At 49.3% G+C, this 16,772-nt stretch overlaps 1 protein-coding gene across 1 annotated transcript in view; it reads left to right on the plus strand.

Annotated features, from left to right (window-relative positions):
* PAX7 (paired box 7) overlaps positions 1–16,772 on the plus strand; it is a 133,118-nt gene that overhangs the window by 107,620 nt on the left and 8,726 nt on the right. The window contains exon 8 of the mRNA XM_007935635.1: positions 11,048–11,297. Within this exon, the coding sequence (XP_007933826.1) occupies positions 11,048–11,297 (250 nt within the window). The remainder of the gene's footprint in view (positions 1–11,047; positions 11,298–16,772) is intronic.

Below are 16,772 nucleotides of genomic sequence, written 5' to 3' on the forward strand. Positions count from 1 at the left end.
GAGCCAGCCAAGCATCTTAGCCCCCTGTGGTAGATGGCACCCCAGGGCTATGAAAATGTGCTGAGGTGGCCCTGAGTTGGGTCCCTTAGATCCAAGCTTGGAAGGAGAATCAGCTTTGGAGTTACAGCCTTCTGGGTTCAAGTCCCAGCCCTACCACTTACTAATTAAGACCTGGGTAAATTATTTAGCTTTCCAAATCTTCAGTTTACCAATCTGTAAAATGGAATGTCCTGTACCCATATTTCTTTGAATCTGAGATGATTTGATGCTGTCCCTTTCTTGACCTTATCGGAAGGTGTCAATGAAAGCTTTGTACACAGCGCCGTCATCACTGCTACCTGGCTGAAAGCCATAGTGGGACACCATCGGTAGTAAGATGAAAAAATGAGCATCTTAGGACTAATGTCCTTCTGACAGGTGAAGTGAGGAGTGAATGGCAGTGCTGCTTGCACACAGTAGGTGCGTAATAACTGAAGACTGTGATCAGTTTTCCATTTGAGCCTTTTAACCAGAAGAGGAAACTGGGACTCCTTCCTTCCTTCCTTCATTTATTCATTCAATTGAGGGACTTGGCCCTGTGGAGTGGGCCAGAGGGCCTGAGCTATCATGACTGAGTCCTTAACGCATTGTGATATATGCCAGCTTGTCTGCCCAGGTACTAACGAGGCCACCCTGCTACCACTCAGTTCCTGCCACAGCCAATCTGCATCCTCGCCATCTCCAGCAATTACTGAGGAGGATCCCCCCCCCCAACACCACGGAGGCTGGGAGCTGAGTCCTCCCCTTCCTCTTTCTCTCCCAACCTGGCTGGGGCCTGAGCAGGGGAAGCCTTCTCCCTCCTTCCTCATTCCTCCTGCCTCCCTCTCCTCCCCTCAGCTCGGCCAATTAGGGCCCTGACACCTGGAGCCACTGACAAACTCTTTCTGTCACTTGCTCTCTGTCTTTCATTAGGGCCGCAGGAGAGGGGGAGCGTGCAGGGGAGGGGGAGGAGATGGGATCTTTCATGCTTAGTAAGGCCAGATACATTAATTACAAAACGGCCATTTGCCGCGTGAAAGTGTGCTAATTAAATTTATGCAATCATTATCTTTAAATAGTCATATCTTTCCTGGCGATCAGCCCCTTCTTTCCCCAGCCCCGCTGCTGCTCTGTGCTGAGTAGCTCTAATCCGGCATCCACCATTTATCACACTATCAGGGATGGTGTCCGAATCCTGCTGTACCCCTCTAACTCCAGTGCCCTCCAGGGGCCCAGAGCCCTTGGACCCACCCTGGCACAGACACCCTCAAACTCTGCCAACTCAGGATCCAACCAGGAAGAAGGATGCCAAAGCCAGTTCCCTCCAGTGTTTCCAGATATTTCCATGTATTTGGAAGTTGATATCTTATAGACCCAACACTGGAAATTTTGTGTGTGCCTGTGTGTGTGCATGAGAGAGAGAGAGAGAGAGAGAGAGAATGTCCACCCAGAGAATCTTTAACTTGGACAGTGAATGGGAAGTTATTCTGTCCATCCCCCCACTTCCCCATATTCTTTAGCTAAGCCCTCAAGGGCATAGTTGAGGGAAGGTATGGGCATGTCACAAAACCCCTCCATTCATTTCATTCACCTTAACTCTATGCCAGGCTCTGTGCTAGAGATAAACAGATAAATTCATCTATTCATTTGTTCACTCACTCATTTACTTATTCAACTAATGTTTGCTGGACACCTACTATGCACCAGGTACTGAGAACAAAACACCAGATCTTCCCCCAAGGAGTTTTTGGGTGAATACAGAGAAGAGGTGGCTAGAGGAGAGCAGTGCCCAGGGTCAGGGCAGCCTGTGCCCAGCTCAGAAGGTTGGGCCACAGTTGGGGTGAGCATTTTCTCTGTGGCAGGCTCAAAACCCAGTGAGTTCACAGCCTTTTTAGACTCAGCCTTTCAAAATCTCTCCCTCCATGCACTAGGTCTGATCCCCCTTCTGGTGCAATTTCAGAAATTATCTTCACTGCCCTCACTTTCCTCTTCAAGCAAGTTGAATCTGTCTCTTGAATCTTTTTGGGTGTGAAATGTTGACTTTCCATGTGGAAGAAAGAGATAACCTGACGGTATTTGAGGGGCATAGCCCCCACCCTTATCAGAGATATTATTCAATGACCAAAACAAGGTCCTTCTAAGCCTCAGTCTATACTCTCAGTGAGGTCATCGACTAATGAGGCACACAGGACATTGGCCCATAACACAAATGCAAGTCACACACATGCACACACACACACAGAGTATTCATACATGTGCACACACACTACTTACACGCACATATGCAGTACTCACATATGCACACAAATATTCACATGTACACATGCATGCATGTACACACAGTACTCACAGTTCATAAATAATATGCACAGTGCTCACATATACACACATAATACACCTGTACATACATAATACATGCACACACATGCAATATTCACATGGACCCACAGAGCTCACACATACATACATAATACTACCCCATATGCATGGATGCACACACACAACTCACACATGCATGTAATATCACACATGCACACACATGCAGTATTTTACCTGCACACACATGCACACATAGTTCATGAGTGACTCAGAGCCATCTGTGGTAAAAGAAGGCCACAGCCAGGCATAGAGCAAGAACACTGGACTAGAAGTCAGGAGTTGTGGATTCTTGCTTCAAGCCTGCCTCTCATTCCCTATGTGATACTGGGACAGCTGCTAAGCCTTAGTTTCCTCATCTGAAAAATGGACTTACAGTGTTTCATAGAGTCATTATGAGGCTGAAAGGAAAAACACTTTATAAACTGTAAGGTGTGCTTGTGCAAGAGATTGGCAGCAGCTGGGCTTGGCAAAGCCCTTGGAGAGGGGGGCTGGGTGGATATGAATGAGAGGGAAAAGGGATTGGGGGTTTAGGGGTGGTGGGATGGAAGGAGAGCTTGCTGGTCAGCCCTGGGCCCCAGCCCTCCTGGTTGGTGAGGGGCTTCTGTGTGAGATGTTGATGATGGAGGGGGTGGGGAGTGAGAGCCATAAGCAGAGAGATGGAAGGCACAGAGGGGGCGGGGGACAGGAGACCTGCAGGAAATCTTGTTTGGAAGCTCCAAGTCAGCACCCGAAGCCCATTACCGCTGTCCACAGGGGGCAGGGAGAGGGGAGGGGGCCCATATCCTCTTAGTGGAGAATTGAGAAGAAGAGAGAGGGAGTGGGGGTGGCCGGCTGCCTGGGTGGGTGATTTCTCGCTTGCACTAATCCCAGCATGGAGCTGGGGACAGGCAGCAGGAGGGGTGGGGGTGTATTTATGTGATGTGGGTCTGGGTGTCTGCTGGGGGGTGGAGGAGGGTGCATGTGAGCACGTAGGCTTGCATTCGGAGCTGGCATTGAATGTGGAGTTGTGAGTCTACGGGTACGTGTGAATGTGTGTGGGTCTGCTTGCCTGTGTATGTGCATCTGGGAAGTATGTGGACGGTTTGTGTGTGTTTGCAGTTTCTCGTGTCTATCAGTCTTTATGTGTTCATGTTAGCAGCCTGTATAATGTTGTGTGCAATCCTGTAAGCAGCTACACGTGTCTAGTGTATTTTGTGTGCTTGGTCATGTCTTTGTCCACATGAATGTGGATATGTAGCCGTGTGTGTGTGTATGTGTGTGTATTAGCAATAGTCTTGATGACTTTAGAGCAATGCTTCTCAAATTTGCCTGCACACTAGAAGTACCTGGGGAGCTTTTCAATATTCTGGTGCCCAGACTCTCAGAGCAGCTAACTCAGAATCTCTAGAGGGTGGAGCCTAGGCATCAGCATTTTAAAAACTCCCTAGGTGATTCTACAGGGCAGTCAAGATGGAGAATCAGAGACTGAGTGGGCAGACCCCCATGGAGCAGCCCTTTTCCCAGGCAGTGTCCCCAGCCTCAGCCTGCCTCAACAGGGCCCAGACCCCCAGGGAACAGGGCAATCCATGGGCTCATACCATTACATTAGCCAGGGCAGTTCTTGATTCCTACAGATGTATTTTATTCAGTTCCGGCAAACATTGCAGTCTTTTCCTGGCAGGCTGTGCTCTTCTTTCTCTCCCTAACAGTGGGACCAGGCTGCCTCCAATACATCCCACCTCTCCCCAATTCTGGAAGGCAAGAGGGATGAATTAGCAAGATGGTGGAGCATGGCTGGAGTGAAATCTGAGGCCTAGAGACAAAAGTGTTCTCTGTGCTAAACCGGCGGGTCCCTTTGTACAGTGCAAACCAGGACTGGGGGCAGGAGGGAGTGGAAATGGGCCCTGGGATGGGAGGAGGGGGCCAGCAGCCTGCTATACTGCTAGTTTGCTGTGTGACTTATACAAGTCACTCCCCCTCTCTGAGCCTCAGTTTCCCCATCTGTGAAAATGAGACACTCTCCAAGGCGTCTCCCAGGTTCTGTGTGTGCATTTAGGCATGCTTGTGTTAAGTGTGTGAGGGGTAAGTGTGTTTGATGAGTCTAAGAAAAGCATGATCATGACAGCTTTACTGGCATTTTGCTGAAATGCAATTTAGCATCCCAGACAAAATTGAATGTTCCAGACAGAGGCGTTTGAGTCAACTCATCTTCCTGGATTCAGGTGTGAGTCCTGTGTAGGTGTCAGCTGCTCTGTGCAGTGTGCACTATGGGGAGGGAGCATGGAGGTGTGAGCTCCAGGCCTCTAGGTCTAGACTGGGATACTTCACAGACTCACCAGTAGGTTCCCGGGTGTCCTTGAATGCTACTCCATGAGCACATTCAGGCCAGAAAGGGAGTGTGACTTGTCAAAGGTGACACAGCACCCAAGACTCACACCTGAGGCTCCCTTTCCGGCTGGCAGGCCCACTGTATAGTAGGGCCCTTGGGGGAGAAGAGATGAGTCTTCTCTGAGTTTCCCTCAAGTAAGCATTTCAGTCTCAGGAGAGGGGCCATGCACCCCCCCTCACTCTTCTCCTCTACCATCCTTCTCCAGCCAAAGAGAAGGGGGAGGAAGAGGAAGAAGGTAAAAGGGAGAGAGGAGGAGAACTGCTTTTACAGAGAACAAATGATGGATGCAAGGACTGATTAAAGCATCATGTGCGCATTTACTCATTTAATCCTTACAATAACCCTAGAGAGAGCTACCATTATTATCATTCCCATTATACAGATGAGAGAACTGAGACACAGAAAGGTTATATAAAGGTTAGAGAAACTGTCCAGGGTTGCAGCTAGTCAGCCCAGAGCATGGATGCTAACACAGATATTCTGGGCCCCAGTCCCTGCAGGTAAGGAAGCCCCCCTGAGCACTGACTAGCCAGTGCCCTTGTGAAACTACTGCCCCTCCAGGGACTTCAGGGTCCCTTTGGTAATGCCAGTGGAGCTCCCTGGTCTGGCCCCTGGCCCCTGTTCTTGGCCTCATTCCAGCCCCCATCTCATCTCCAGACCCCACTGGCCTGACCTGACCTCTTTGCGGTCGCTGCAGCTCCCTCCTCCCTCTGCGCCCTGCCGCGCCCCCACCCACCCACCCCGAACCCTGCCATGGAGCCGGATGATGGCGATCGCCACTTCTAATTGCAGCCACGCTCCCAAAGCCACGTTCGGTTATCACAGAGGGTGCAGATCTCGCAGCTCAGCCTCCTCAGTCCCAGGCCCTCGGGGCCAGCTCAGTGAACGGAGGGAATTAATTACATTTTTCCCATCCCCTTCTTTTAAAGTAGGGGAGCGCGCCGGGCGTGCGTCCCGGGGGGAGGGGGCGGCGAGGAGAGGCTGTGGAAGCGGAGCTGGCACCGGGCTCCCGCGCTCCCGCCCCTGTAACCAGCCAGCGTCTTTCCAGCGAGCGGAAGGGAGGGTGCGGCCGACCCTTATTGATTTAGTCTGGCCCAGGCTGGGACTGATTTGGAGCGGAGGGAGAGGAAGGGGTTGGGGGCCGGGCGGGGGCAAGGGCGGTGGGTGGGGGGCAGGAAAGGAGAGGAAGGGACGGCTGTCAGTCAGCCTGATGGACAGCCTGGAGATTTGCCTTCAGATAAAACCTTACAGATGTGGAGGTCGGTATTGATTTTGAGTTAGTAACGGTAACGTACCAAGAAGTAATACATTAGTGAAAGCAAGGTCACTGGGAAAAAAGTAAAACCCACCGGGGGAGAGGCCTTAGCATTCTTGAGGGGGTGGATTACCGCAGCAGACCAGGACTTCCTCAAGTTCAAAAGTTTGCAGGCCCCAGACCTCAGCTGGGCCCCCAACCTTGGGCAAGAGTTTCCTGCTTCCGAGGGCAAGAGGACTCCCAAGAGGTCCCAGGCCCCGCTGGAGTCTAGGCGGGGTTGCTTTGGCCTGTGGGGCACTGCACCTTGGGGTTGCAAAGGGCCTCTCTAAGCTCTCCAGCCCAGCCTATTACCTGGGAAGGGACATAGCTAGGGACCAGGGAGACTTGGGTTCAAATTCCAGCTCTATGTATGTACTGAGTGATTTTTTGTTCACTTCTTTGCACCTCAATATCTCCATCTGCATAATGGAAATAATAGCCCATGCGCTGAGGATTCAGTGAAATGACTAATGTATACTTCAAGGCCTGTGGTCTTCTCTCAATAGGTGCTCTTCCCTCCCACCTCTCTTCCCTCGGGTCCTGTCCCCCTTGCTTGAACGCTGCCCTGCCTGGAGACAGAGTCTTGATGAAGCGCAGGCCCTTTGATCCACAGGCCTCCAGGGCTCTGGGAGAGCGTCAGCAGATGCTCACATCCCCCGTCCACACCTACCCCAGATGTGGATTTGATTTGATGTTCCAGGGCAAATCCCATTGAGCAAATCCCATTACAGGAAAAGCTCCCTGGCCCTAGCAGTTTCTGAGCTGTCTGTTAATGGCCCATGGTCCAAGGTCTTCTGAGCTACCGGGCACCATACAAGTGCCTTCCATCAAAGGACTCTACAAGGCCTAGCAGCTGCTGGGTTTTTCACTCTCCATGTTGACCTTCTTGCTATTTCTTAAAGCTGCTGGCATGTCCCTACCGCAGGGCCTTTGCACTTGCTGATTCCTCTGTTTGGAAAGCTCTTCTGCCACATCTTCCTAGAGCTGATTCTTCTTGGTCTTGCTGGATATCATCTCTTTGGGAGGTCTTACTTGACTCCTCTACCTGCTCCTTTAATTTTCCTCCATAGCACTTGTCGATATTGGAAATCACATCACTTGTTTGCTCACTAGTTTGTTGTCAGCCTCCTTCACTACACACAGCTCCAGTAGGCCATGGGGTCGATATTGTTCATCTCTGTGTCCCCAGTGTCTGGCACTGAGTAGAGGCCTCATGAATATTTGCTAAATGAATATGCATGGAGTCACCAGGGCTTTTCTGAACTCCTAGCAGCACACAGTAGGCACTGGGGATACAAAGGTGGATCTTGCCTTCAAGATCAAGTCCATCTTGTCTTCAGAGAGCTCACAGTCTAGTAGTATCCCTGGGCTGGGAAGTAGAGGGCACTTCATGAAATGTTTATTGAATAAATGAATGGATGAAAAATGTCTTGAGGAAACAACACATTGTTTGGTGCTGCTGGCATGTAAATTGTGAGGCAGGAAGGGGTGGAAAGAGTTTGAACAGGCAAGTAGAGGTCAAACCATGAGAAGCCTTTGCCCTATTAATTGGAAGGTACTGAGGAGCCGTCAATAACTGATGAGTGATGGAGTCGGATTTGGCAGCGACTCTGTGTAGAGTACTTACAGACTGAGTACTGGGTCTGTGCATAGTCCTGTCCCAGAACACCCTCATCCTCTCCCTAATTGCCCTCACATCTTAGCCCCAGTTTTCCTCACCTATCTGTCTCTTCTGGGCTTGGCATCTAGGTAATGTGCATGAGGGAAGGATCAAAGTGGGGTCCCACCAGAGGTGACAAACTCTCCCAAGAATCTCCCCCATACATTTGTCTTTCAGAAGGAAGGGAAATGAGGTTTGTGTGTTTTCCCTGAGCCTCTAAGTCTGATCTTAAGACCCAAGCCTCCTTTGAAGGGGGAGCATGGTTTGTATTTGTGTGTGGGATGACAAATGACTTTCTTAATTTAGGTGGAAAGTTCTAGATTGAAAACCTAACAGGCAACCTGGCACATCCCAGATGTGTCCCTCATGGAAAACAATCCAGGTCTCTCCTAACTCTTAGAGCAGAATCAGCTTCCACAGATTACCATGGGATCCCCTCCCAGTCCTGACAGTCAGGAAGCAACAAGTACTGGCCAAGGGTGTCCAATTCCTCCACCACCCCCCCACGTCACTTTTCCTCCCACCACCATCTCTGCATCCATACTTCTAACCCTACCATGACAAAGCACATCACACAGAGGGAGTTTTGGAGACCTCCTTCCTAAGAAGGCATTATTGCCCAGAGCAGTCCAGCTGTCTCTCAGCCAGCCTGCTGCCTCCCTGGTCGATATTCTCCCTCCTCCTCACAAACCTACTCCTGCCTGTCCTTGCCATCTTGATGGAGCTGATACATCATTCAGTCCCACCTAAATCCCACCAGCTGCAGTGGAGACAAAGATCGGCCAGCCGCAGCCCCAGCAGGCCCCGTGCCCTTGACTCTGGCTCTGGGGGGGGGGGGGGGTGGTAAGAGAGTGAAAGGATAGAGGAAGGGTGACCTCAGGGCACTGAGCCCAGGAGCAGTGAGGGAAGAATTCAGACTTTCCAGAGGAGCCAGCGGTGGGACCTCAGCAGTCCAGGCCCCTTAAGGGGAGGGTTCCCACCACCACTCACCCTCCATCAGCAGCTGTCTAGGAAACAAACTTCTCCTGGTCTCTGGAGTGAGAACATGTGAAGGACTCAGATGCCTAAAACTCTTCCTGAGAGTCAGTCTTAAAATTTAGCAGGTGAGCTGGAGTCAGGCCTACTGGGCTCTGAACTCTGCTCTCTCACTGGGCTGCTGAGGGATGTGAGGAAGTCACTGCCCTTTGTGGCCTTGGTTTCTTCATCTGAGAAATGGGCATCATACTTCTGCCCCCACATCTTTGTAGGGCTCTGTATTGGATTGGATCACATGCATTAACAGCTAAGAGGAGGGGAAAGAAAGGAGGAGGGGAAGGGGCAAGACTGGGAGAGATGGGCTGCTGTTTCCTGAGCACTTACAGTGCACCAGACTCATTGCAAAGCATTGGCTTCTCTTGTCTCTTCCTCTCAGCCCCCTCTGAGTTAGGTACCATCATCACTTCTGTTCATCAGACTAGGGCTCAGAGAAGTCAGGGTTATACAGTAAGTGAGTGGCAGAACTCAGCCACTTGACTCTGGCCATGCCACAATGCCACGATCAAAAGTGGTAAGATAAAAATGTTCAGAACGTGTTTAGTTGGTAAAAAGTTTTACTTAGTCAAATCCCAGACAACAACAACAAAGTTGCTGTCAGGTGGGTTCTGCTTCATGTGCTACGGAATAGAACAGCTCTGTAGGGTTTTCTGGGCTGAAATCTTTATGGAAGCAGATAGTTAGGTCTTTCTTTTGCAGCACCACTGGGGGGTTTCAAGCTGCCAACCTTTAGGCTGATAGCAAACTGCTTACATCACACAGGGACCTTGCTGAAAGGCTTGCAGCCTGCCTTCTCACCAGGAGGCAGGGCAGAAACTGAAGAACACTGCATGGACTGCAGTGTGAGTCTTTAGCATGGTGCTGGACAGATTATCAGCCAAACTGTTCTCCCTTGGCACTCAGGGCCACCTTCCCATAAGCAATAGCATCACAAGGGAGGTCACCAGGGTCCTGGACCCAGCAGATCATGTCTGTAAAGTCAGAGAACCTGCCTCTCCCTCCTGCCCTCTCTCACCTCCCCTCTGGACTCACAGGAGACCTGTGCATCTCGGGGGCTGCTGTTGCTGCATCACCTCACCCCACTCTCTCCTGGAGATCTGGACAGTAGTGTCATCTCCCTGAGAGCCTTCCTGGACCTCCAGCCTGGCTGGGTGCACTCCTCTGGGCTTCTGAAGTCCCTAAGCTGCCTCCATCACATCCCTCCTCACTCCATGTCTTGCTAGTCTGTTGCTGTTACCTCCTCCCCATCAGGCCAGCACCCTGAGAGCAGGGACCATGATTCTTCTTGGAAGTCCCTGGGCTTAGCCTGAGGCCTGGGGCCACAGTCACCATCAATGCATGTTTATTGAATGAGTAAGTGAACACACAAAGCATCTGGCACAGGCTTTTTAAGCTGAGTTTCCAGAGACAACCCTCCCTCTGCCAGTCAGAGCTTAGCACCACTGAGTTCCTATTTGCTGAACCAGGCCAGATGGGGGATGGGGTGATGGTTTTAGGCACCTGGGAACAGGTAGTTACAGAGAATGATCCTGGGAAGCTCTTTGAAAGCATTGGCTCTGCAGTTTGGTGCTGTAGAGGCAAGAAGCTTGGTCCACAGAAGCTGAGAGTGGAGCAAGCCTTGTGCAGAAAGGGGGTGAAATCCTATGGATCCAGAGTCCTGTTTGAGAATAAGGCATCTCCAGTCTGATGGGGATGGCACAGTTTCCTGTCCTGGGGAAGCTCTGTGATAAGAGAGACATCATTAGCTAATTAGTTCATTCATTCATGCTTGTATTCATTTATTCATTCATTTAGCAGACACGGGGTACTTCTTAGAGCCAGGCTCTGGGGATGTGGAGGGGAATGAACCTTGGTGGTACAATGGTTAAATGCTTGGCTGATAACTGAAAGGTTGGCAGTTCGAACCCATCCCGTGACTCCATGGTAGAAAGACCTGGCAATCTGTTTCTGTAAAGATTATGGCCAAGAAAACCCTATGGAGCAGTTCTACTCTGTCACACAGAGTCACGATGAGTCAAAACTGATTCAATGACACCTAACAACAACTGCCCCCTAGAGTTCCATGATTCAGGACCTAGTCAGGAGAAACCACTAAAAACCGGTAACCATCTTACCCATAAGGGCAAACAAGCCAGGTAAATTGAGGGCCTTGATGCTACATAAACCTCGAGAGAGCAACTCCAGCAAAAGCTGGTGCGGGGCCCTTCTGGCATTGGTGTCGTGCATGTCTGTGGGCTCTGTCCAGTGAGACCCCGCCCTGCCCATGGGCGCAGCACTCACTATCTCTCCCCCGCAGGTCATGAGCATCCTGAGCAACCCCGGTGCTGTGCCGCCACCACAGCCACAGGCCGACTTCTCCATCTCCCCGCTGCACGGTGGCCTGGACTCAGCCTCCTCCATCTCGGCCAGCTGCAGCCAGCGGGCCGACTCCATCAAGCCGGGAGACAGCCTGCCCACCTCCCAGTCCTACTGCCCGCCCACCTACAGCACCACTGGCTACAGTGTGGACCCCGTGGCTGGCTACCAGTACGGCCAGTATGGCCAGAGTGAGTGCTTCCCAGCCCATCCCTGCTGCAAGGGGGTGTTGGGTGGGTATACCCATTTCACAGACCCAGAAACTAAGGCCTGGAAAGGAGGAACAGTTGACTTGAGAGTCTCAACCCCAGGTCACCACCTGACCAGGCCTCTTAGAGCAGCTCTGTCCAGTAGAAATAGAATGCCAGTTACAAATGAAATTAAATTTTTCTAGAAGCTGTGTTTTAAAAGGTAAAAAGAAAGAAGCAGAATGATTTTTTACTAACATGTTTCATTTAACCCAATATTTCCAAAATATTATTTTAACATGGCTTCCATATACAAATTGAGATAGTTTACGTTCTTACTTTTGTACTAAGTGTTTCAAATCTAGTGAGTTTTTTGCAGTTAGAGCATGTTTTAATTTGGATACTAATTTTCATTGGGAATAGCTGGCTCTCTGTCTTTAAATTGCATAAAAATTTAAGTGAAAATAGATTCACATATGCAAGGTGTTCCAAACAGAATCAAACATTTCTAATAACTAAATAATTAGATTGTCAGTTTTAAAATTAGATAGAATAAAATGTAAATATTCAGTTCTTCAGTTGCACTAGCCACTTTCCAAGTGCTCAGTAGCCCCGTGTGGCTGTCCTGTTGGATCAGGCATTTAGAGAGCCTGCTTGTTTCTGTCCCCTGGATGCGGAAAAAAAGCCAGTTCTGAGCCTTTTTCGCCCTACCCCCCATCAACCTTGGTTTCTCCAAACTCCAAGCTGGTCTCACATGCCATCCAGCCACCATTCCCTTGGCACTTTGCCTGGAGGTGTGCATGGTGGACCCTCAGACCAAACGCTGGAAAGGGCAAGCCTGAACACAGCTCTGGTGGGCGCTAATGGGGCTAGCAGCAGGGCAGGATGAGGCGAGACCAGGAGCCCAAGGTCACTCGGAGGGTCAGCTCTTTCCTGCCCCACCTCCTGCTAAAGGCCTCACCTGCTGGTGTCAAACTAATCAGAAGGGCGTGTGTCAAGGGGGGAAGACCTCCAAGCCTGAGGGCATCCTCTCCCCCAGCCGCCACCCTGGCCTGGCCTCCTTGACCTCGGCTTCCTGACCCCTCCCTAACCCACTCCTCCTCCCATGGCCTTGGCCTCCATGGCTAAATGAGGGCCAGCTGTGCTGGCCGGCACCTCCCAGCTGTAAGCATGGCTCCTTCCTGTACATGTATATGTTTGCATGTGTGTGTGTATACATGTGTACTTGTAAGTGGGAGTACCTATGTTATGATTCGTGTGTGTATGTATTTGTGAGTGTATTATGTGCATGCACTGTATCTGAGTATTTTGGCATAGAGATGTCAGTGTGTGCATCTTTGTGTACAGATGAGTACATGAACATGTGTGTAAATATGTGAGGGGGCACATGTGGGTATAGGTGTGTATGACTATTCACACATTTGAGTATAAATGAGCATATTGTGTATATACGATGTGTACATGGGTTTGTGTATATAAGTACACATGTGCACAAATGCTCTAGTATGTGAGTATTGAAAAACCAAACCAAACTCACTGCCATCAAGTCGGATCTGACTCATAGCGACTCCTCCTTGGGTTTCTGAGGCGGTATCACTATGGAAGTAGATTGCCCAATATTCCTTCTGAGGAGTGGCTGGTGGGTTTAAACTGCTAGCCTTCTGGTTAGCAGTCAAATGCCGTAGGCGCTACACCACCAGAGTTCCCTGGTATGTGAGTATGTGTGTCTGTAATACATGCAGTGTGCTTAACTGTGCATTCAGGTGTGTACATAATTGTGTGTGTCTGTGTATGTGACTGTGTTCGACATTAGTACTACGCATATGTCACAATGTCGATATGTATAATACGTATGTGAATATGTGTATAGATATGTGTGTGACTGGGCATGTATGTGTGGTTGTGTATAGATGTGTATTTGGACAGGTATGTATGCTTGAGTGTGTCTGTGTATGAGATTATATATGGATTTTGACTGTACAAGTATATATGGACATGTATAATATGTGGAGCTCTGGTGGCGTAGTGCCTAAGGCATTTGACTGCTAATCGGAAAGCTGGTGGTTCAAACTCGCCAGCCACTTCTCGGAAGGAAGACTGGGCAATCTACTTCCATAGAGATACCACCTCGGAAACCCAAGGAAGCTTCGCTATGAGTTGGATCCGACTCAATGGCAGTGAGGTTTTTTTTTTTTTTTTTTAATAATATGTGTGAACATTTGTAAATATGGAGATGTGTATGTTTGAGCATGTGCAGAGGTGTGGCTGTGTGTTTAGGTGTGCATTTGGGCATGTACATGTAGTACATCTGAGTGTACACATGTGTGTGAATGTGTTTGCACAGGGAGCAAGTATGTGGATATTTATAACATGTGTGCATGTATGTTTGAGTGCAGGGTGCACACATGTGCATAAGAGTGTTTCCAGAGGGGCCCAGAGTGACCCCCTGACCCAGGCCATGTTCCCAGGCATGGAGCAGGACACACATGCTCTTGATAAAGATTTGAGAGTGGCTCTGGCAGCAGCAGCAGCCCCAGGCCTGGGGCAGGCGTTAGTCACACCCGAAGCCCCTGTGCCCCACTCTAGGGGTGCCTGCCCAACTCGGAAATAAAATTAACCCCAAAGCCAGCACAGGGGGCAGCAGGAGGGGCGGCATCAAAAGGGAAGGGCCCAGAAGGCGAGAAAGGAGTGTTTGTTCCCCTTTGCTCGGGAAAACTTGGAGCCAGAGCAAAGTCCTCCTCCCCTTCCTCCCTGCACCCTTCTCCTTCCTCCATCCATCTCCTCTCCCTCCTCCCCTCTTCCCATTCCCCCTCCAGTTTCACCGCTGCTCCCCTGACTCCCCATCACCCTCAGCTTCTCCTGGGACGCTTAGAGCTCTTCCTGGGCCACATTCTCCAGCCCTTCCCAGAAGGAACCCCAGCACAAATTCCATCTGTTATGGATTGAATTATGTGCCCCCAAAATATGTGTTGTAAATCCTAACCTCTATGCCTGTGGTTATAATCCCGTTTGGGAATGGGTTGTCTTTGTTATGCGGCAGGATTAATGTAGGGTATATGTTGAGTCAATCTGTTTGAGATATAAAAGATTAGACAAACTAGCAGAGGAAAGACGGGGTAAGATAGATGCCAAGACACCTGGAGATCTCCAAGGAACCAAGAAGCAGAAACTGAAGACACAAGGATCTTCCTCCAGAGTTACACAGAAAGAAAGCCTTACTCTAGAGCCAGTGCTCTGAACTTGGACTTCTAGCCTCCTGAACTGTGAGACAATAAATTTCTATTTGTTAAAGCCGTCCACTTGTGGTATTTCTGTTATAGCAGCACTAGGGAACTAAGACACCGTACCACCTCCACAAAGGCTCCCGGGTTAGGCTCAGAGGGGTGGGAAGAGAGTTTGCTCCTCTGTGACAAGTTGGTGTGGGCAGGTAAACTACCTGGCCTCTCTGAGCCTCAGCCTTCCCATATGTGAAATGAGGGCCCAGGGATTAGACTCAGTGATCTCAAAGCCCTTCCATTGCACAGTAAAACCTAAGAAAGCCAGAAGCTGTGTAGAAAAGCACAAATATTTTCCACTAAAACAAGCAATAGAAGAGTGGTCAGACTGCATCCTGTCAAAGATAGAAACCTTGTGAGAGCCAGAAAAACAAGACATGCCCATTGAGTTCTAGCTCTCACAGGTTTCATTGTACCATCTGCTTCACCTTAGATATTCTGGACACATCATGTTGGCACTGACCTTCTGCCCCACGTCCATGAGTGACTGAATGTACTTGTGACTGGGCCCTGCAGCCCATGTGGCACAGCCCCATGTCCCAATCGACCCATGTGTACACCAAGGTCCACCATCATCCATTTAGTGAGTCTGTGTGCCCAGGACATTCCAGTCCCCTCAGAATACCACTTACTGAGAGCTCATGTTTATAGATGTTCTGGGCACTGGGCAAAGCTTATTCTTCTCATTCTATGCAGTTCTCAGAATCTGCACCCAAAAACAAAACCCAAAATCATTGCCTTCACGTTGTTTTTGACTCATGACAACCTCCTGTGTTACAGAGCAGAACTTGCTCTATGGGGTTATTATCTATCCCTAGGTTACAGATGCAAAACAGGAGCCCGAGTGACACAGTGGTTAAAGTGCTCAGCTTCCAACCAAAAGGTTGGCAATTCAAACCTACCAACTTCTCTGTGGGAGAAAGATGAGACATTCTGCTTCCATAAAGATTTACAGCCTTAGAAACTCTATGGGGCAGTTGTATTCTGCTATGAGTTGGAATTGAGTTGTTAGCACTGGGTTTGGTTTTTGGTTTGGGTTTACAGATGCAAAAACTAAGGCTCAGAGAGGCTAAGTAACTTTTCCAAAGTCACACAGTAGGTGAATAGTACACTCAGGGCCTTCTAACTTCAAACACAGTTCTCTTTTGGCCAAACTTCAAGCTTGTAATGGTATACACCTGATCACTGGTGTGTGGCTTCATATTCACTATTCTCCTGTGCCTGTACGTGGACAGACGCATGCACAGAGATTTATTTGTATGTGAGTATCCAATAATGTGTATATGCCCATGGTGTCTTAATTACCTACTGCTTCTGTAACAACAACAAAAATACCACAAATGGGTGGCTTTAAAGAATAAAAATTTATTTTCTTATATTTCAAGAAACTAGAAGTCCAAATTCAGGCTGTGGTTCTGGGAGAGGTCCTTCTTTGTCTACTTCAGCTTCTAGGAGCTGCCAGCAGGCCTTGGAATTTCTGAGCCTGTAGATGGATCTCTATGTGTCTGTCACCGTATGGTGTCTTCCCCTCTCTTCCCCATCTCTGCTAGGTGTATCTCTGCAATTATTCTGATCTTTTTATAACTCAGAAGTGATTAGGTTTAGGACCCATCCTATACTGGTGTGGCTCCATTAACATAACAAAATAAAACCCCTATTTCCAAACCTGGTCATATTTACAGGTATCCAAATGAAACAAACCAAACACACTGCCATCCAGTGGTACTCAACTCATAGTGACCCCTCCTTGGGTTTCTGAGCCGGTATCACTATGGAAGTAGATTGCCCAACCTTCCTTCTGAGAAGTGGCTGATGGGCCAGCCTTCTGATTAGTACTTAAATGCCTTAGGTACTATGCTACTAGAGCTCTCATTTACAGGTATAGAGGTTAGGATTTCAATATATTCTGGAAGGACAAAATTAAGTTCATAACACGTGGCTTCAAGGTATCAACACAAAAACATGTGTATAAAGGAAAGAGAAGTGAGTTTATTGAGCATCTACTGTGGGTTGGGTCTTTCATCCTTTCACCACCCTGTGCAGTGTGCATGGTTATTCCCATTTGGCAGATGTGGAAATGAGATCCCAGAGAGGTTATCTGTCCAAGGTCACCCAGCAGGTATGCACTGCCATCTACCTAACCATACCTACAGCACCACCTTGAGAAAGGCACACTTCCAGGTGTGCATGGAGAGTACATGTG

Source organism: Orycteropus afer, unplaced genomic scaffold (genome assembly GCF_000298275.1).
Source record: "Orycteropus afer afer isolate SDZICR_OR568_19922 unplaced genomic scaffold, OryAfe1.0 scaffold00031, whole genome shotgun sequence".
NCBI lineage: Eukaryota > Metazoa > Chordata > Mammalia > Tubulidentata > Orycteropodidae > Orycteropus > Orycteropus afer.